At 42.6% G+C, this 21,992-nt stretch overlaps 1 protein-coding gene across 8 annotated transcripts in view; it reads left to right on the forward strand.

The window, feature by feature from the left end:
• The window catches only part of PTPRE (protein tyrosine phosphatase receptor type E), a 113,756-nt gene that overhangs the window by 78,358 nt on the left and 13,406 nt on the right, over window positions 1-21,992 (forward strand). For 6 of the 8 annotated variants that reach the window (XM_074831533.1, XM_074831527.1, XM_074831531.1 and 3 more), the window contains 13 exons: window positions 2,036-2,138; window positions 2,402-2,475; window positions 4,238-4,374; window positions 8,763-8,853; window positions 9,384-9,460; window positions 9,579-9,615; window positions 10,433-10,530; window positions 12,061-12,180; window positions 14,288-14,448; window positions 17,518-17,653; window positions 18,112-18,261; window positions 20,311-20,404; window positions 21,226-21,302. In XM_074831533.1, the coding sequence (XP_074687634.1) occupies window positions 2,036-2,138; window positions 2,402-2,475; window positions 4,238-4,374; window positions 8,763-8,853; window positions 9,384-9,460; window positions 9,579-9,615; window positions 10,433-10,530; window positions 12,061-12,180; window positions 14,288-14,448; window positions 17,518-17,653; window positions 18,112-18,261; window positions 20,311-20,404; window positions 21,226-21,302 (1,355 nt within the window). Of the gene's footprint in view, window positions 1-2,035; window positions 2,139-2,251; window positions 2,327-2,401; window positions 2,476-4,237; window positions 4,375-8,762; window positions 8,854-9,383; window positions 9,461-9,578; window positions 9,616-10,432; window positions 10,531-12,060; window positions 12,181-14,287; window positions 14,449-17,517; window positions 17,654-18,111; window positions 18,262-20,310; window positions 20,405-21,225; window positions 21,303-21,992 lie in introns of those variants that run through there. The other 2 variants (XM_074831534.1, XM_074831535.1) reach the window with 2 other exon arrangements.

The following is a 21,992-nucleotide window of genomic DNA, read 5'->3' on the forward strand; positions in this document are numbered from 1 at the left end:
CAAGGAAGAAGGGACTGTTTGTGGGTTTTGTCCTAATTTCCTTGTGAAATGGTAGGAGGAGAGATGAGGTCTCAATGCAGAGAATTGCACCGGCCGTTGCAGGGATGCTCTGTCCTTAACTAAAGAAATTTAGACAGTGGTCTGGCAGGAGGTTGAACTTCTCTCCCCCTGAGTTGGATTAAGGCTTTTTGTGTTTGTCTGGGAATCAGTCTTCCAAAGACACCCCAGAAATGTGTGAGGTACATCCATTCTTTTGAAGGGAGGAGACGGGTGATTTTGTATTGTGTAATGAAGTGAGGGAAATTTTAATTCCCTTGTGACTCAAACTTGTTGTTTTTTCCCCCCTTGTGTCATGGGTCTTGACACAGAGCCACTGAGGAGAACTAACACAAAACCCCTACATCCTGGAGGATTCCGAGATACTGAGTCTGAAATTTCTAAACTTCAAAAGTGGGTTAAAGTGGCTCCTTTTTGCCTGTGGGGGGCAAAACCAGGGGTCTGTGTGTGTTTGTCAGACCTCGGTTTCTGTGCAGAGCACGGTGTCGCTAAATACCACACAGAAATTGTTAAACCATTTCTGGTGATGAACGTTCATCCAGACACTCCTTCCAATAATGATTGTTTGAAACCCTGTCAAGTGATGGTTTCTGATTACAATTTTGTCATGCCTGTCACTTTTATCTTTATATACCACTTAAATGTCAAGTTTCATGCATTTTATTGCCTTTCCTTTCTTTGTACTATTACATTGACTTGAGATACCTTCTTCCCTTGTATGCCACCTTCTTTCCACGTATGCCTCTAAAGGAGGTTTTTCCGTGCCCTAATACCCTGTTTGAGCATCCAGAGAGTTTCCAGCCGCTCACAAGATACAAACCAACACTCAAATGGTTTTGCAGCAATTCTGGACAGTGGGTTTATCCATATGTGCTCTTTTCTATAATATAGTAGTTGCTGTGTACTCCTAGATATTTACTGTAATCTTGTGCTTTCATGATATTTTATGTCGAGGCTGGTGACAAGATCTCTTCAAAAAACCTTTGCTGCAAGTAAGCAAAAAGAGTTTAGGGAAGTGTGAGTGCAAGAGGTGTTAGGAGAATAACTTGGATTTATTCATCTAGTTGGAAAGAAAAATGGATAGCAGGGTTGTATTTTGCTTGCTGAAAGCTAAGGCTGAGAGTTTTGCTTTCTTAAATAAAACATGTTGGGGTTTTAATGGTTTTAATGTGTTAAAATATTGAATTGTTCAGTAGAATTTTAAAAGGTTAGAGAAGCATAATGAAACTGAAATGTGAAGTCACGTACATAAAAACACTATTAGCAGAAGGAGGAGACTCTCAATTTATACTAGATATAACAAAGATATATTTGTTTAATCTCCATTCTGAGTATTTGTTAAAAGCCTCATCATTCCTACTTGTTCTTATATAATATCTATATGATATATAATATAGAGATATATAAAAGAAGCAGTAGAAGATGCTGCAGTTTGTGCTGTCCCCTCCTGCCTTGCCCCTCCATCACGCTCAGCACGTGCTTTACAGCCTAGTACAGCCAGCAGCAGTGGTTTGGACTGTTCAGTGAGATGTGTTTAAAACACATGTTGTGTCTCTGGAGTCAATAAAATCCATACAAAGGGTGACATTCTTGGGTGATTTCTGTCTGGCTGAGAAACAGCTCATGCGCATAAGGGTGCTGCAGCAAATGTTTTGAATGGGCTTCAAATGTAGCTGAGTACCTTGTGCCCATTAAACTTACTCTAACTACAAGTAAGTTCTTTGCTTAACTAGTCATCCCCCAAAATATCCTCGATATTCTCAGCTGCAGGTAGTTTGGTTGTGCTTTTGAAGGGAGGCAAAAAAATAAAAATAAAAAAATTTAACTTTCAGCTTTGCCTATATTAAATAATTTGTGAAGCTTTTGGTATGTACAAGTAGATTATCGCAGAGATTTTTGATACACCAAGCACAGTTTCTCTACCAGATTAGGCAATCCATGTCTATAATGCTTCACGTTTGCTGTGTTCAATCCACAGACTCCACAGAGGAGAACAATTTACACAAGGACCTACTGACTTCAATGCTGATTCTGCTCCTGGTCTTCATCATTTTCATTCTGTTGGCTGGCTATTTTTTCAGGTAGGTCTGTGTGGAGCTCTGCAGGCAGAACTAGCTCAGTCTTGTTTCGATATGATCTAACAAGGAAATGAAATGCGTATTTATGGTGAGGCAGGAGCCTCCATCACAGTGTAGAGGAGGCTGCCGCGGCGGTGGTGGCTCTCGCTGTCAAGATGAACAGAAAGAGTTTCTCCAGAATTATGTGGTTGGTAAAGACAGGTTTGGGAAAATGCCTGTTGCCCTTCAACGTAGTTACTCAGATTAACATGGTGTATGTATTTCAGGTTCAGAAGACATAGGAAAGCTGTTGTGAACTCCGGGGACAAAAAGATGCCAAATGGGATCTTAGAAGAACAAGGTACGGAGAGATTTGCTTTCCTTCTCAGTGTGATTTTTGTTTGTGTACGTGCACATTTGTTTGCTAATTAAGAATTAAATTATTCAGTTATGTTTGCTTTTTATTTATAATAGAAGTTATAGGGTTATTATTAAAGAGAAAACAGTTTTAAAAAATTGGAGGTCCGTATTAAGCATGTGTATATATAATCTTAACTTTCTGATGTTGGTTTTAAATCATTTTCGCTTTATGTTGTGATACAGCAGATGTTTCTTTGTGAATGTTTCTTGTGCTCTTTATATACGTTTTATTAGGATGCCAGCTGAGATCCAGGTTTCTGGCCCTGTGATCTTTGTATTTAGAGAAAGAATTGCAGTATTTCTTCTTAAAAGGGGGAAAAAACAGTCCTTAATTCTTTGTGAATTTACTGGCTGGTTCCTGAATGTGAAGAGAAACAAGCAAGGGGATGAGATAGGGCAGTACTGTAAGCCAGTAGCACTAAAATAAAACACTCTTAGGAGTTGAAAATGTTTTCCTGTGGCTTTTTCAGTGTGCTGGGTTTATGTCTGTTCGTGGGGAGCCCTTCGGGTGGGTTGCTCTGTGGATATAGGAAGTGTGGAGGGGTTCACTCGTTTCTTGCTTACAAACTATTTTAGCCATAACAAAGAGAAAAACAGTGATAAAAAGAATTACGTCTTTGTGCCAGTTCTGCATCGCTGCGTATGAACTGAAGAGTGAGTTAATAAACACAGTAGCAGTCGGATAGAAAGTCAAACCTCTAAATATACCCGTCTGCTTCCTGTTGGGTCGGTGCTTGTGCACAGGAACCCCGCGGGGCGAGCGCGGTTTGGAGATCCCCGCGGTGGCCTGGTGTCCTTGGGCGATGAATGGTTAGTGCCACTGCCAGCCAGTTTTCATTTGCAAGTGGAAATGCCCCCCTCGTTCTCAGCGTGCAGGGAAGTGGTCGGCCTTTCTGGTTGCCTTGGGTTGTAAATAAAACTTGTCTTCGCCAACAGTGAGCTTAATCCCCCCCGCTTCTTCCAGCCGCCCGTGGGGATGCTCGTTTCAATTTCTAAGTGGCTGGTTGTGCTCCTGAGGGGCCATGAAGGTTTCCTGGGGCTTTATTTCCTGATGAGAGCCTTTATTTCCCTACGTGAGCCTTTATTATTTCCCTACACGAGCTGAGGTCTAGGTAACAAGCAGTGCCTGCAGCAATCCCTGTACCAAACCGTGCTGCCATGGAGCCATTGCGTGCTGGGGCTGGGCTGATGCTGGGCTGGGGCAGCTGAGAGCCACAGCTCATCTCAGCGCAGAGTTTCTGTCATCTGACAAGTTAAAGTTGTTTGAGTTTTTTTGGTTTGGTTGGTTGGTTTTTTTTTCCCCCCTTACAAGTGAAATAATCTAGCATATCTTTTCAGTGGTAGATACTAAAAGCTGCCCCTGCCCTGTGACAGAGCAGCTCTGGGTTGGGACACTCTTCATCAGCAGAAGGAACCTTTTCCTTTTCTAAATAAAACTTGGTCACATTTTAATCTGCTGTAAATACAGAAACCAGTAATTTTACCAATTGGTTCTACTTGAATTTATTATCTTCTCAAAGGAGCTACTTGGCCTGTGGTTTTGGTTCTTTGTTTCATTTAAATCAGCTTTATCACTGATTGAAGTGTCATGTGAGAAGTATGTTTTGTCATCTTCCAGCAGAAAAATTAATTTGTAGTTGGAAATAGCTTGTTATCTGTTGCTTTGGACACGCCTTTAACACGTTCTTCCCTTGTGCTGACAGAACAGCAACGGGTCATGCTGCTCAGTAGGTCTCCCTCGGGCCCAAAGAAGTATTTCCCTATTCCAGTGGAAAATCTCGAAGAGGAAATACGGATGCGCTCAGCGGATGAAGGGAAGCTCTTCCGGGAGGAGTTTAATGTAAGTTCTTGCATGTGGAGTGGACGACTGGATGGCAAGAAGTGGCGGGCAAATCAACACATCTGCAAATATTAACGATTCTTTGAGAACTGTTTGGTGCGTGATGCTGATACCCCAGAGCCTCAGCACTTGTGCTGATACTGTTCGTACGTGCCCTGTCACGCGTGGTAACACCCTTTCTCTGGGCAAAATCTGAAAAGTTAACTGCATTATGACACAGTGATGCCAAATATGTAATATATAAACTGTCTGACACTTGCTAACATTTAAAGAAGGTCTTTAGTGTTTGTCTGAAAGCTGGAGGAGAGGAAAATTGAATATAAATCTCTTCAGCATTGATTTTCTTGGTGGTGGTGGAGGGTTTTTTAGGAGTCTGAGTCTCTCACCTCTACGGAAAGTACTTAGAGAAGACACAGTGTGGCCTTTAACATTGCCCTGTTGAGGTTTGACTTTTTTTTTTTTTTTTGGTAAGTTGACCTTTTGCTCTTTGTTATTATCCCATCTCTTCCCTATTTGCAGCACCCTGTGCTCTAGCACATACTTTTCTATGAAGTATCTCAACTTTAAGGGTTTTTCTTTGAAGCCTTGCCTGGTCAGAAAGGAGATTCTATTTTCTGCCCATGGGCTGAGCTTCAGGCACGTGTGGTCGTGTAGATGAGTCTTAACTGGAGTCTGTGGCAAGCTGCTGCAAAGCTGGTTTCTATGGAGAAGCCCGACGTGATGAGTCTGTTCTCTCACGTCTGCATTTGGGGGCCTTTTCCATACTTTTATTATTTCTTTTCACTTCCCTTAACAGCAGAAGCAACTTGCTCAGAGCAGTAGCTTAAATGTCAAATTGAAGTTGTCAGAGCTGATGCACACATTGATTAGACAGTCTGTTAAGTTACCTTCTTAATTGGTGGCATATTTATATCTGCAATTTGTTTGATGATATATTTAAAACAGAATTTCTTTGCCTTATCAGAGAGTGAGCATTGTGGAGATATTTACCAAAGTCAACAAAATGAATGTGAAAACTGATTTGGCAAGATGTGCGCCTTTGGATTTTGACTCTCCTGACTAATTTGTTCTGCAGTTAGGAGCAAAACAAGCCAGCTATTTTTATTTTTAAAACTTGCTTTGCTTGGATCGTTTTCTGCACCACGCTGTGCACGTGGTGGATGGTGGACTGGATGATCTTCAAGGCCTTTTCCAACCTAGATGATTCTGTGATTCTGTGATTCTGCGTGTGACTTTCTGTCTGTGCAAGTGCTGAGTCTGAAAACTGGGGTCCGGTCCACATAAATGAGCAGTCTGAGCAGTGACCTGAGGGGTGATGGCACATAAAGTCTGCTTGATGCTTGTGGGTTTGTTTGGACATTGAATTACTTGAGCGTGTCCAGAGAAGGGCAACAAAGCTGATGAAAGGTCTGGAGCACATGTCGTACGAGGAACGGCTGAGGGAACTGGGGTGGTTTAGTCTGGAGAAGAGGAGGCTGAGGGGAGACCTCATCGCCCTCTACAACTCCCTAACAGGAGGGTGCAGAGAGGGGGGATGAGTCTCTTGACCCAAGGAACAAGCGCCAGGACAAGAGGGAATGGCCTCAAGCTGCGCCAGGGCAGGGTCAGACTGGCTCTTAGGAAGGATTTCTTTGCAGAAGGGGTTGTTGGGCGTTGGAATGGGCTGCCCAGGGCAGGGGGGGAGTCCCCATCCCTGGAGGGGTTGAAGAGTCGGGTTGACCCAGCGCTGAGGGATCTGGTGGAGTTGAGAATGGTCAGTGTGAGGTTAATGGTTGGACTGGAGGAGCTTCAAGGGCTTTTCCAACCTAGAGAATTCTGTGATTCTGTGGTTTGGGTTTTTTTTTTTTTATCCCGCTGTGTCTCCTGTGTCTGCTTGTGTTGGATATATGAGCTGTTTGCTCAAGCCTGAGAGGGGAAGAAAGGGTGAAAGACAGTTGAAAATGAGAGTGAGCGATATTGTAGCATAAACCAGGGAAGCTGACAAACAGAAGTCTGTTATTGCAGCACTGGAAGGAAAGGAGCTGAGGAATCAAGACCCTTCAGCACAGACATCTGTGCCTAATGGTGTTCTTCAATACTTCTGATTTTATCCTTAAAGTCTAAATTACCCTTGCTCTAAAAATTACCTTTGCTCTAATCAAAATAGCAGAGGCCTCTTCTACTCTCAGTTGCTTCATTATTTTATTATTTGATTCCTTTGTGACCATAGGACACGAGGAAGTGTGTTCTTTCTTCACAGGAAAAAAGGAAAAAAACCTTAAAAACTCCATGTTCCTTTCTGTATGGGCCCTTACCTCTATTTCTCATCCGTAATGCAAGATGAGCTGGATGTTTGAAATTTGTGAGGGCTAGCTCATTGCCTTGATTTTTCAGATTAGTGTCTGAAAGTCTTCCTGTAAGAATTTGCTTTCAAAATTTTCATTTTGACTTGATTAAGATGTCCCTGTGGCTCATTTAGTGGAGGAAAAAAAAAAAAAAAAAAAGGAGAAAATGCAGCAATGCTGGGGTCGATGGGGCCCCTGGGAAGCTTCAGAGGAATTTTAGGATTCCTGCGAAGTGGGAGCAGATAGGACTGTGCTGGCAGCGGATGACCCAGCACCACCAGGACTCATCGGCTCCTCGTGATTCGCGGGGTGATGGAGAGGACGTGGTGAAGTGCATCCTCGATGAATCACACCCTCCCCTCTGAAGATGGGTGGGAGCAGCGAAACGCGCTGTGTCCTTGTGCCAGGGTTCAACGCCGGCTCTGGGCCGCGCAGCGCGACGTGAGGAGGTTTCTAGGGAGATGTCAGGGCCTCGCAGGAGTATGGCACAGGGAATGGAGAGGTTATTTTGCCAGAGATAATGACTTTTCATGTTTTTTTTCACATGAAGATGCAGAACTTATGTGACTGTTTATTGGGAAATTATTGCCTGACTTTTGAAGTTCGAAGAAATCATGTTTGAAGCGCTAATTATTTCTTTTTAAGCAAAACAAATTACGTTTCTGTGTTTTCTAAATTGTAAATGTATTTTAATTAGCAAAACCATGGGCTTCATTCAAATAAGGAATTAAACAGTTTGCTAAAAGCAGCTTGCTTTTTCAACTCTTTTTTAACCTTCTCTCCTTTCTTTTTACTTACATTCACAAGTTTAAGTGATACATATAAAAAAAAAACCAACAAACCCAACACCCAAACCCACAAATGCACATTGCTGTTTCCTCTGTGGCGGTGGTGAAGTCCTCCCTGCACCCCCCCTTTTATCCTATGTCACCCTGACAACACGGATTGCTGCTTTTAAGGGGAAATTCCAGGTCCTGCTCTCTGCCAGCCAAGCGGGGACAGTTGTTTTAAACCGTACCATCACTTACCGTTTTTTTCCCTTCCCCTAACATGATTCAGGCTGGGCTGTGGGAAGTGGGAGGTAGAAGGCGGCTGGGAGAAGGTGGCTGTGCGTTCCCAAACCGCTGGGATTTTACTTTGCTGGCATCCAACACACTAACACTTATTTTTTAGGAGTTCAAGACAAGAAACTTGATGAAACTCGGTTCTCGTTTACGCCATTTGCAGTGGGGGGGGCAGCTAAAGGCAGGAGCCTCAGGCCGTGTCTCTTGCTGAGCGGTGCCTTTCCTGACTCCCCCCTGCCCTGGGCTCCCGAGCTCGGCCCCAGTGGTGGCATCTCAGCAGCTTCTGCCGTGCGGGTTGAGGGGCTCCACCTCAGGCACCTCCTTGTTTTCATCTTCACCCTCTTCCTCTCCGTTTCTTCCTTTCATTTGATTGCTCTGCATGACTGTTTGGTGTTTTTTTTTTTTTAAGCTTGACTAAATTTATCTGCAGTCTCAGATCTTGCTGATTACTTGCAGAATTGGACTCGTGCTCCTACAGCGACTTTCAGCATAAAAGAATTGCGATTTTATTTTTTCCTTCTCCCTTTCTGCCAGAGTTGGGCCCTCACCTGTGGATCTCGGCAAGATGTTTGATATTTAATGTTCTTAGCAGTGAGCTATTAACAATCAAACTCTATTTATGCTATTGAACCAACTGTTATTGCTAAAAGTAGCTGTCGGAGCCGAGCTCGAGGGAGCGGCGCATCCGCGCGGCTGGGTCACGGCGCTGTGAATCACCACGGCAGATGGCAGCTTAAAGCAGCAGCTCAGAGTTTCACAATTTTCTAAATAACTGCGATCTCTGGTGGAAAAACTACTTATTTTTCCAAAACTGCTGAACTTGTTTTCTGTGGTTTCCTGTTATAGAGTAATGAAAGTTGTTGTGAAAAAAAAAAAAAAAAATTCAATTCTGTTGGATGCGAGGCAAGATGTATAAATGCAGATTTTTCCCTAAGCCATGTGCAGTCAAGAGTTAGTTGTTTTCTAACACATTGACTTCTGTATGTTTTTTTTTTTTTAGTCATTAACACCTGGATATGTGCAGGGAACATTTGAAATGGCAAATAAGGAAGAAAACAGGGAGAAAAACAGATATCCTAACATCCTGCCATGTAAGACATTACCTTTTCTTTTAAATGGACTCTGGCACTGAGCAAGCTGGTAGTAGTGTTCATTTGCTGAAAATATTCAAGGAATACAATTTCCCTGGTCACAGATGTTCTTTGTATATTGTGTGTGCAAAACCTCTCTGCTCTGTGGCACATCTTGAGTACTGATCTTCTCCTAGTGGGGTTTTCTGTGGTGGTTCTCGGGTGCTGTGCTATAAAGCGTTAGCTCTCACGGGGCTCTACCAAATCACACTATGTCAGGTGGATATTTTAGGACCTCGGTTTAGCTGGGGACAAGCAAATATGGAGAATTTTGGGCTTCCAGTATTGTAGAAGCTGGAAGTCCTGGTGACCTCCAGGTGTGGGAGCAAAGCAAGATGTTAGTGGAGAAAGTTTCTTGATGAGAACAAAAGACAGTACAGGAGAGCGCTGGTTTGGGAAGTATGTGCTTAGCCAGGCTTCCTGCTTGCAAGGAAATAACATATTTCGGATTGATTAACGTGCAAACGTGCTCATAATGTGTTTTCTTCCAGATGATCATTCCAGAGTGATTTTGACCCAAATCGATGGAGTTTCTCCTTCAGACTACATTAATGCATCCTATATAGATGTAAGTTGACAGTTGTCCACTGTTGGCCAAACTGCAAACTTTGGCTGTGAATTAAATAAGCATTTTTCTGCTAACATGGCATTTGATCTTTTAACTGCTATGATATTTATTTCCATAGGGTTATAAAGAAAAGAATAAATTTATAGCAGCACAAGGTAATTTACTCTCATTTCTCTATCTGTACATCTTATGGCCGAACGTATTTAATTCTAGATGTGTTTTAAAGGTTATTTTCAGCTGCAGATGGTGGCCAAATGTGAGGTGGGATTTAGAGGTTACAGTTGAAACAGATTTAAAGGGAGCTTGAGGTAACCCACTGCCTTCAGACCTGCAGATACTGCTCTGAGCAAAGAGGCTCAGAGGCTCATCTTCCCCCCTCCACCCCTGCTTGACTTTTCTTTTTTTTTCTTTTTTCATCTACTTATTGGGTGTTTGAAAATTGATGTCTCCTGATAATACAGTCCATCTAAGTGATCGTGATACAGAAACTAGCATTTTCACAGGAATTCTTACACTATATTTAGTCACAAATTTGGGGAACTTGGTCACTGCAATCCCAGATGCAAAGCAATAGCTGTCCCTGCCCTTTGGGAATGCTCCTGTCCTGCCCAGAACGAAGAGCAGCTCTCCCACAGCAGCTCGTTGTGGTCATGGGGAGTGTCTGACCATGGCATGGGGGAAGCTGCAAAGCAGAAATCCTAGATGATGCTCCCACCATACCCTGCTTAAAAGAACATTAATAATATTTCAAGAGAAGAGATACCTGCTGGAGATGTAGATTTGAGTGCGTATGGTTGTGTAAAAGAAAATAAGATTTTTTTTTTTTTAAGGAGTAGGTGGTGTGTTCAAAGCCTGAGCAGTCTGTAGCAAACACAGGTCTGGGTGGGCAGGCAGGGGCAGGGGGTGGTCGCGCATGCTGTGATACGCTGGGCTCCGTCACTCCTCTTGAGCAGAGCTGTATTCTGGCTGCAGGACCGAAGCAAGAAACAGTTAATGATTTTTGGAGGATGATATGGGAGCAGAAGTCGGCCATTATCGTCATGTTAACCAACCTGAAAGAAAGAAAAGAGGTAAAGAGCTTTCAGTTTGCTCTGGGATGTCTCTACAAGAGCGTGCTCCAAAAGCAGCTCAGCAGCTGGCCAGTCGCCTCTCTGACCACTTCCTTCTCCCGTCTCTGTTAGTGCATCTGAGTTTCTGCTCATAAATGTAGTCTTCATTTCCAAAATACAAGTTTATTTAAGTTGTTCCCAAGGAAAAAATACTGACAGCTGATTTTGCCCTGCGTAGCCCATAGCCAAAGGCAAGTTCTCGTGCCTGTTTTTATCGCAGCATGAGGCTGCACTTGTGGGTGGGTTTGGTTAGAAATGAGGATAAAAACTCTATTCATTTTTCTGAGTATTAGGTTTCAAAATTCGTTTTGGCATATGCACAGAACAACTAAAAACCAAAGCTGCTGCTTTGTGAGAGTGATGCTTTTCCTTCCTCTCCCCCCATTCCTCCTCAGATGTGTGTCTCTCCTCTGGTTGTGTGAGATTTTCTACGTTCACCAGCTGAGTGCTGAGACGTACAGGACAAGCATGAAACATTTAATTTCATTCCTGCTTCGCAGGCTTGAGAAACTAAGTTAAAACATTAAGGAAATGTACCATCAGAAACTTAAAAGATACTTTTTAATTATTTTCTTTTCCCCTGGGGGACAGTTTGCCACACTGAGCATGCTGCATCATTATTTGAAATGTCTATAAAGTCCTCAAAAACTTATGCCTGAGAAAAAAAGCTCGTTTCCTTGGGGAGCAAGGAGAGGGAGGAGGCAGAAGCCACCCGGTGCCGCAGAGCTGGGCTTTTCTTACCCTTCAAGGGTGACCTCTCCTGCCAGTGGGGAAATACGGGGCAAGCAGCAGTAGTTGGCCTTGCGAAGGAGGTGAGGACCCGCTTGTGCGACATGATGGGCCATATCGCTGCGTGAAAGTTGGCCTTTGTAGCTATTTTGTGCATTTTTGTACAATAACGAAAAGGTGATTGTGATCCCGTCAGCTCACCGCGGTTCTGAGGATGGGCAATCCTTGTCTGCCTCTTCACAGTGGTGCTTTGGCTGTATTTTCCTGCAAGTGCAGTGTTGCTTGATGAAGCTCAAACAGCAAAGACAGTCCATAAGTCTGTAAGAAGAGCCCATTCCCAATGTGAGAAGCCAGAACTGTTCAATCTGGATGTTCCAGATGACTCCAAATGAGGACTCCTCGCGTTTCTCACTGACTACACCTAAAGCGTAAAAATCAAGAGTCAGGACATCACAATCCCCACAGTTAGGCACCTCTTAACAAAAAAAAAAAAACAAAAACAAAAAAAACCCAAACCGAAACAAAAGCTGTTTAGGTCTGGCTAGGTTAAAAAACAACTTCAAAGCTGTTCTCACCTTCTCTGCATAAATTGAAGCACCAATAGCACCAGCAAAGTGTTAAAGCTGTGTTGTGCCAGATGAGAAAGTCTGCGTGCTCATATGCATGCTTATGTACACTGTGCTCAAATAATTTCAGTGCTTTATGAGTGACCAACACTGGAAGGGGACTCAGTGTTACAGAACTCACTGTGTGTTTGTACAGGAAAAATGTTATCAGTATTGGCCTGATCAAGGGTGCTGGACTTACGGAAATATCCGCGTGTCAGTGGAAGATTGCATCGTTCTGGTGGACTACACCATCCGCAAGTTCTGCGTTCAGTCGGTAGGTAACAATAAAGCTCTTGTTGGGGGTCTTAATTTTTAAAGCTGATTGTTACAATGTCAAATATTTGCTTAAAAGAAATTCAGGAAATTAGTTAAGCATATTTGCTGATGTGTGGCAGCTCTCCCAGGCGGGGAGGCAAGCTCTGCAGGTCAGCACGCGTAGCATCCGCGACGGTTTAAGGGGTTGTGAGAGGTTCTGCTCCATTTCTTCTCATCTGTAGCCAAGGGCCCCAGAAAGTCATTCCTTGTGACTGTCAGGGAGGGAGCACAGGAGAAGCATCTTGAACTTTTGGGGACAAACTACATAGATAAATGAATGAGTGAATTTGGATCTGTTTATTTGGAGTAATCTGTGGATATTAGTTGGCCAATATCAGCCAGCATTGCAGCCTGATTGCTGTTGTATCCTTGGTCTGCGGCACAAGTTAAAGCTTTAGATCACAGCAGAGATGGTGGGATGACTCTGCTCTGGTCCACAGCGTGTAGCCTGGTACGGGAGCAAACTGCAAGAGATCCTCACCCCCTAAAGGGAGGGCTGCTCTGTTTGTATCACGATGACGGTCCAATTCAGATTGAAAACTGAAGAAATACGACTGATGAGAGGTGATAAACCACATGTAGCTGTGTAGAACTACATGGAGAGCTCAGAGCCCCTCAAAATATGGGTGGGTTCATTCAGCATTAGTTACAGATTCTGAGCTGTGGAGCAGTCTCTGCTGATTTAGCATGGAGATCACTTTGGTATGAGTAGCAATCGCTGATAAGGCATCGCTGATAAAAATGCTCAGAGGGAATGTGCTCAGAAAGGAGAATGGGAGAGAAGGAACAGTACAGAGATGTACGTACTGTGGGTAAAATGAAAGTTTATGAATGGACCTGGCTGCCTCTCAGTTGTTCATCTCTGCTGAGTATGTGTTTGTCAGGTTTGGTTATGCTTTGGTGGAGACAAGGCAACCTTACAGAACCAACTGACCTCCTGACCAACTGAGCATAGACCTGCTCGAGCGGGGCCAGAGGAGGCCACGAAGATGCTCAGGGGGCTGGAGCAGCTCCCCTGTGAGGACAGGCTGAGAGAGTTGGGGGGGTTCAGCTGGAGAAGAGAAGGCTCCAGGGAGACCTTAGAGCGGCCTCCCAGGACTGAAAGGGGCTACAGGAAAGGTGGGAGGGACTCTTGATCAGGGGTGTAGGGATAGGACGAGGGGTCACGGTTTTAAACTGACAGAGGGCAGATTTAGATGAGATCTAATGAAGAAATTGTTCCCTGTGAGGGTGGTGAGTCCCTGGCACAGGTTGCCCAGAGAAGCTGTGGCTGCCCCCTCCCTGGAAGGGTTCAAGGCCAGGTTGGACAGGGCTTTGGGCAACCTGGGCTAGTGGAAGGTGTCCCTGCCTGTGGCAAGGGGATTGGGACTAGATGATCTTTAAGGTCCCTCCCAACCCAAACCAGTCTGTGATTCTGTGAACTGGCTTTCCCCAGTTGGAAAGCAATGGCCTTGACCCTGGCCAACAGCCTGAAAGCTTGTGGGACAGATACGCTTCCTGACCTTCAGGACAGGTTGGGGTTAGTGAATGCAGGTGAAACGATGCTGAGCTCTGCTGTCGTTGCTTCTGTAGCATCTTCTCTTTTCTTCTTGAAGAGCAGGTCAGGCCATGAACCTGTCAGTAGTTGGCCATTAGAGGTGCAGCTCTTCTTACATTTTTCATACATGATATGGCAAAATCTGTCATTTGGCATCTCACAGCAATGCAGATCCTGAATGTTTAGACTGAATTTTGTGAGTGTTATCTGAGGCTGCTAAAGAAAGTGTTCTGAAGATTTTATAAGCGAAAAAGGACTTAAGATTTGATCCGTTATTAAGATAAATTGTGAGTCTTACTCTTTGCAGTCCTATCCTGGGATTATTCTAGTTTTCACTGCAAAGATGCAGTTTAATAATATGTGGTAATTTTACTCTGTGTTTATATTTTACATATACTGTAAACTTCTGATCCTTGAGTCTGGCTCTAAATGTTGCAGGAATTAAAGTCATAAATAACCACAAAAGTTTGTTTATAAATCTTTGCATGAAAACGAAATGTCAAACTCAGAGTCTGTGTGTTCCCTGCAGCTTCATGACGGTTGTAAAGCTCCGAGGCTCGTTACACAGCTTCACTTCACCAGCTGGCCTGATTTCGGGGTGCCTTTCACACCTATTGGGATGCTGAAATTCCTGAAAAAAGTCAAAACATTGAATCCTGCCCATGCTGGACCAATTGTGGTTCACTGTAGGTATGTATGTGCTCTTCAAGCCATTCTCTTAACTTGGCCTGGAGTTATGTGTATAATATCAAGGCTGAATTTTAATCTTCTGTTCATAGGCCATGAAGTTTGTGTGTGTGTATATACATGTGTATATATATTTACTTACATATTTTTATATTTAAAGGGCAATAATATGTTGAGTTTTTTGAGAGCCCAGGGTAAAAACAATTTGAAAAGATCTGTCTTTGCTGTCACTTTAATACTCAAACAGAAGTTGTTTTGGTGGTTTTTTTTAATCCATGAGTGATATCCAGTGTTTGGAATAAATATGTTCTTTGTCAGAAAAACAGACTTGTAATACAAATCTGCGCCCTTTGCCACTAAACGCTCCTCTGAGAATTCATCCCCCACTTCTCCCACAATAAAATTGAAGTTTGCTATGTAAATTATCCATTAAATGCCTAGAAAGTTTTGAATAAAGGCTTGCATTTAAGAGACTTTAACTCTGCAATGTTAAAAATCTGCTACATACCAATAGAGAACATACTCCCACTCATTCGGTCACACACACATGAACGTCCTGCTATTAAAGGCTTGCGTTAAACTGTTTGAAATCTTATGTTAATGAAACCACAAACAAACTCCAAATCAGTGGTAAAAGAATAATTGCAATCTCTATAGCAACTGTAAGCTCACAACTGAGCAAGAAGTGTCTTTTCAGGAGCAATTATCATAGCGAGGTTAGAAGAAAAAGAAAAGAGTAGCAGCCTTGTCTTTTTGGGTCTTTTTTTTCCTAAGGAAATGGTTGTAGTTTCATGTATTTGTTTCTTTTTCTCTTGCTTGTGTCAGACATCTAGAAATATTCTCCAAGAGTCCTTGAAGTGTGTACTATCGAAAAAGAGTGTGTTTGTCCTGACCAAGCCAGCCTTTTTGTTCCTTCGTTTCCACCCAGATCTTGCCTTGCTAGGATTCATCTTCTCTCCCAGGTGTCATACATAACAGGCCTAAAGAAAAGCATTAAATGGAAAAAGAAGATTTTAGTAGTCTCGTATAGTCTTTCCTGAAATACACAATATTTTTGTAGCCTTTTGCCATGATCTGTGGAGACTCACACTGGGCTTGAGCCAGCACCAGCAGGAAATTCTGTACTTAATCAGCAGAAGTACAGACAAAATAAAGGAAAATATGAAATATCTTAATAAAAAATCTGCAGAGATTTACATATAATGGTCCAATGAAATGCAGTAGCACCGTTATGTGTCAGTGCTGGGGGCTAATGCAGTGCTTCAGCCTGCGTTAGAAATAAAGAACGAGAGAGGTGACACTTAATTTCCGTTGCAGTTCAGGATGTGACACTATTGAATTGTTGAAAAAAGGAAAGGGAAACTCATCAATAGTGAGTAACCATCCATTTTTAGTGAGCTTTTATAAAAATATCACCTAGTCATTCTGACCAAAACTGCTCAGTCGGAATCTTTTGGAAGTTAATAAAACACTTATTTAGCATTTGGAAGTAAAGCAGATAAAATGGCAGGGGGTGGGGGTGGAGCAGGATGTTCTGCCAATTCTTTTTTTCCAGAAGTTTTCAGAAATACATTTTTTTCAGCGAGCAGAGAGGTGCACTGAGGAATAGCTGAGTAAGGGATACCCTAGAGTAGGTTAAGGATGGATAAAATCAAGGAACTTCTAAGGCCAATGTCAAGGTTGTTGAAATCACCAGCTTTAGCAGGAACCTGCAAGGCTTGAACGAAGCGCTGAGCCTGAAGTAAGGTCACCTTGGGGCAGAGGCACGGGGAGGGAGCAAGGATGTGTAAAAAGGGATTGTATTGGTGAAGGGAAGTGAGGAGGCTGAGCTCAGGGCTCGGTGGGTGAAAGCTCACGGGACTGAGCAGTGAAGGACAAGCGTGAGCTGGCGACGTGTGACCTGTGCCCAGAGGTGGTTTCCAGGACAGGCCAGGAAGAGGAAGATCTCTGTGAGCAGAGAGTCAGGACAGCAGGACTCGGGGTGGACTCGTCTGCAGTGGCCGAGGTCAAACATGGAGGCAGGGACATGAGAGGACGGGGAGCCTTGGCCACCGTGGGGTGCAAGCTGCGGTGGCCCGTGACCACAAAGGGGCCAAGGGGACCGGCGGGTGGGAGTACTGGAGCAGGACATGGCTGGGCGAGGAGCGAGGGGAACCTGCCAAACCGATGGTTAAACACAAAGGGATTTGGAGGCAGAAGGTCAGAGAGGGCTTGTTCACTGTGCAGAAGTTGGGTGAAGTTTTGGTGGAGGGCCATGGTGATCCACGGCTCTGCCCGTCCCCATTGTCCCTCCGGGTCTTCGGAACTGGAGGGCTCAGGGGCTTTGGTTCCGCGAGGTGTTTGCAAGTTAAAAGTATGTCTGTGTATGTATGAACTGACTCCTGTTATGCATGCAGTAATTTTTTTCTGGTATGATTGAAAACCTAATGTTTCCGCTGGGATTGGCGGAGAGATTTTAGTCGTGTTTCAGGTGTTTGTGGACATTACAGCAGTTGCTGTACAAAGTAGGCTAACAGAAGGTTAAAGGAGAGCTCTGAATGCCTCGCACAGGATGCCATGCCCTTTTCCTCTCCAGGGAAGAGCTGAAAGTCGGCTGGAGTGGTGTAATTTATAATGATCGTGCTCCCTCTCGTGGCTGTGGAAGGATATTTAAACAAAAAAAACCAAACTAATTGGGGATGGCAGTTAGGAACTGGTAACGAATAACTATTATCTAAATAGCCTGCGGCAGCAGCCATGCAGAAAAGAGCTAAAAATTAAGAAAGAATATTTAAAATGTCATCTTAGACCGAATTATTATAGCTTGCCAAGCAGAATTTTTTTCCAAAGGTCTTTACTAAATAATTCTGATGTCGTCATTTCCGAGATGTTGAGGTGACTTTTTATGTTAAAAACTTACACACCTTTATTTTTGCTATCATAGTTAAAACAAAAAATGAAATTTTATGTTTCACAGTGAGTATTTCAGCCTGTTATATACAGCATAAGTTCTACCTGTGTCGTTGCAGCAGCAATTCCCGCAGGCCTGGTAATTCCATAGAGCTTTTTGTTTGCTTTTGTTTCCTTTTCCAGCGCTGGTGTGGGTCGCACGGGCACGTTTATCGTTATAGACGCCATAATAGACATGATGCACGCGGAACAGAAAGTTGATGTTTTCGAGTTTGTTTCAAGAATCCGTAATCAGCGTCCGCAGATGGTTCAAACTGACGTAAGTGGACTTTCATTGGTTCAGATGACCACTTTTTGCAAAATAATTGGAAAATCAACAAAGCCCAGTGGAAGACCAGGGTTGGGGAAGAAGATTGAGGCATGTTGGGGCTGGGAAGACCATCGTAAGGCACATTCTCTTTAGGTATCATGTCCAGGTTTCCCCATGCACAAGAGAGTGGGATTTTAGAGAATGTAGGTGATGTAACAAGAAAACTGTTTTAGCTTAAGGTATATTATATATTATATCATATACTTAAGGTGTAGTCGGGAACTGTCAGTGTGAGGTTAATGGTTGGACTGGATGATCTTCAAGGTCTTTTCCAACCTTGATGATTCTGTGATATTTTGATAATTAGTAGATGGTAGACCAAATGAGATAGGTGAAAGTGCCAGATTTGATAGTTTCACTTCCTTGCCTTGCAGTATGCTTACCTGGCTGGTTTTTGTTGGTTCCAGATGCAATACTCCTTCATTTATCAAGCCTTACTTGAATACTACCTCTACGGTGACACGGAGCTAGATGTGTCATCCTTAGAAAAACATCTACAAACATCACACAACGCGGCGCCAAACCTTGTCAAAATAGGGCTAGAAGAAGAATTTAAAGTAAGTATGGAAGTCCTTTGGCACAGGATTTGTAAGTGTGGAAACATTTAAGCCAAAAAGATACTTCAAAAGCAGGAAAAGTGTAACCTTAAAAGAAAAGGCCCATCCAAACAGAACAACTTGTTTTATTTTGTGCTTGTTGTCAGTGGGTCCCGCGGAGTTGGTGAATGGGGCCTTGCTGAACATCCTGTCCTGAAAATCTCATTCAAAGCTACGTCGTCTTGCAGACCTTTTCCTATATGCTTTCTGTTTATTTATAAAAGAAAAATGGAATTATTCTTTTGGTCTGGTATTAGATGCCAGATCAGATAATGGTGGAAGAGGGAGCTGGATTACATGCACCTAATTTGCATCTCAACAGGATCGTTACCTCAGTGATGACTGAGGGCAGAGAGAATGGCAGAGAATTTACACATCCTGTGCAGAATATCATGACCTGTCAGGAAAGAAAATCCAAAAAAAGCATTTCTGTTTAGTGGAGAACCCCCAAATGCAGAAAGCAACCACACTGGCTGTTTGTGATCATCGTTTAAAATAGACTTTATTGTCCTGAGGAAATAGAACTTTTCTATGACTTTTGATATGCTAAAATATTTTATATATAATATATAAGCCTAAAGCATTAAATAACAAGTAGGTGTTAACTGCAGTTCTCGCTTTTCTTTAAAGGATTAATTTAATCAGAAATTGGGAACTGGAAAAAGAAAGTTATGTAAAAATAAGTCTGATGATATAGCAACAAGTTCAAAACTCAAAACTATTTGTCTGTCTGAGGGAAGGAACCAAATGAAAACATCAATATCCTACTTTCTCCAGAATTCCTAAGTTTGTTTTTGCTGCCCGCTGTGCCAGCAAGGCTGCATTAAAGTGCAGAGAGCAGCGCTTAGTCTGTTCTGAAAAGCACCAGGAGCACGGAGCCCACCTAGACCAAAAAAGAGTAGAGCTGTGGTGTAACCAGTATGAGAGTCTCTGACATAAAGTCACAGTATTGCAGAGCAGCTGAAAAGTGACTTCTCGGAGGGTAGGAGTTTCTTTTTAGTAGTTTGTTGCCAGTCCTAGAGATTTTACTGGGATTGAGACATGCTCCTGAAACACAGTACCTGGCAAATACGTGCCTGAAAACCTTGCAGTTTGAAAATGAAATTAATTTTAATTTAAATTGAATTAAGTAGTTGCTGAAATGCAATTGTGTAACTATGATCGTTTTCTGGTAAGTCCCACCCCAGCAGAAGCAGCTGATTATTGTGTTATCTTGCACAATCTTGTGGTGTGTAATCTATACTATAAAAAAAACTGTTGGGGCAAGGGCAGTGTTTGTCTTCTGTGTCCTGGGAATGCTGTCAGCACAAACTGAATAAAAAATATGGAATATTGGTCCCTTCACTAGCAAGAGCTTGAAAATGTACAGAGCAGAGCAGTCCGTAAACTCGTGCAACCTCGTTACGCCAGAAACAGGGCGGTGTGCTGCAGGGAAAGCACAGTCCTGGACTAAAGGACCAGAGTTTTAATACTCTGAACAGGATTGTAATAATAGTAATTTGAAAATTTAAAAAACTACAGTTAATTTGATAAAATGGTATGCAGATATTTTCCTTAAAAGGTGTTCTTGAAAGTGGCTAATTTTATGAAACTTAAGTTTCCAACTGTCAAATTTAAGAAGCGGAGACCTTGTCAAAGGGAATGGCTACTCCTGCTTCTGAAAGCCATGCTCAGGCCATCCAAAAGTGTCTTAAAAAAACCCAAACCGACCTAAAATGCTAAAATCTGCTGTCATTTTACAGCCCTGCAACTTTATTGATATGCCTTGGGAGTATGTTCCGCTTCTTAAATATTTTATCAGTATGAAAAAATTACATGCCTGTTACTCTTAATTCATTTTTATAGGCAGGACAGTGAAGTGGTTTTTGTGAAGAGTCAGTCTGGCTTTGACTGTGTTGCTGTTTTGCACCCGATAAAGGCACTTGGGAACCCTCTGAGTACAGGACATGGTGAGCCAGAACCGCTTCTGTTCCAGCGAGTTCTCATCCTCATTTGTGTGTTTTGTTACAGAAGTTAACAAACGTTCGAATAATGAAAGAAAACATGAGAACTGGCAATCTTCCAGCAAACATGAAGAAAGCTAGAGTCATCCAGATTATCCCATGTAAGAGATCAACTTTTTATATATAGAAACAGGTGCTATAAATACGGGATTATGCTAAGGCTGTTGTCAGTACATACTGTATCTGTGTGTCGGCAACAACCCCGCTCACTTCAGAATGCTGCTCTGTCGGGGTAACTCAAGAACAGAGATCCTGCCCCCACTTGGAAACTGGAATTCTGCAAATAACAGCTGCGTATGTCTTGGAGAAAAAGTTTTAACTTCTCTGCCTGTAAAATTCAAGGGCTTTTTGTACTGTACAGAGTGGTAGTTTTTGGGTTTGCTTCATTTTTAGCTAGAACACATTTTTTGGGGTGTTTCTGTTAGCCATCCCCTTGGTTTTGTTGTCCTCTCTGCTCTGAAGTTTCTGGAGAACTTACTGATACAAACAGCACTATCCCCTCCTTATAGTGTAATGCCCTTATAAAGTGCCTGCAAACAATTTAATGAATTGGTTTTTGCTTTATCAATGCAAAATATATTACGATCGGGTATTTTGGGGGACTGAATTAAATAATGCAGCGGTTTCAACTTTTAAACAGATGTATTGTCTGTGTGATTCCTTGTGATTCCTTGCGCAGTCGAGCGGTGCTGTAATATCTGCACCTGAAAATGAAAGTTTCAGGCCTTGCTGGCCATATCCTGTGTGAATGGAAAATCTAGTGCTCTCCTCCCCACACTTACTAAATCCTGGATAAGATCTTTGAGACACTCTGGCTTTCAGAGAAAAGATTTTGTTGCTTTTGTTCTTTCAGAAATGTAACAGTGAAGCAGGCAACATCCAGTTAGCAAAAGTAAGACTTGTCTTTTTTTTTTTCTCCCAGATGATTTTAATAGAGTGATTCTGTCGATGAAAAGAGGGCAAGAGTATACAGACTACATCAATGCTTCCTTCATAGACGTACGTATAAAAAATTTTCATGTATTTAAATCATAAGTCAGATATTTTGCTGTTGCTGATAAGTCCTTTTAAAGAGACACAGTCAACTGGGCTTATGATGAACATTAGCTTTTTTGTTTGGGTTTGGCTTATGAGAGTTTCCAAATGTATTTCTTAACTGGTGTTTCCGATTTCAGTTTAAATGGTCGGGTAATTTAAACATTCTTCTTGTTATTACATTTATAACCTGTGGCTTTTATTAAATTCTAGCAAATGGGGAGTGAAACAAATTATCAATACAACTAACATCCCCCAGTTCCCTTATCTGTGTTCAGGTTAATGGATGTAAATACGTGCTCTTCTGAGGAAAGGAAAAAGAAAAGCCCATATTTAGCACAGGGAAAGGCTGTGACAGTGTCTGGGAGCCAGGGTTTACTTGGAGCCAGGGTTTACCTGGGCAGACCTGTGCTAATTCCCAGCTTTCTTCCCACCTTCCTGTTGGAACATGGGCAATGCCTTCCACTATGTCTTGTTTTTATTTAAATATGGGAATTAATTATATCCTTAATCAATAAGTGATTGAGGATTGTGGATACTACAGCTGTGAAGATCACGTCAGTATGTAAAGAGAACTGTAGCTCAAAAATTGAGGTTAATTCTGTAGTAAAACTAGTAGCTGCAGTTATGATCACGGTGTGAAATCCTCTCGGT

Source organism: Strix aluco, chromosome 7, assembly GCF_031877795.1.
Source record: "Strix aluco isolate bStrAlu1 chromosome 7, bStrAlu1.hap1, whole genome shotgun sequence".
NCBI lineage: Eukaryota > Metazoa > Chordata > Aves > Strigiformes > Strigidae > Strix > Strix aluco.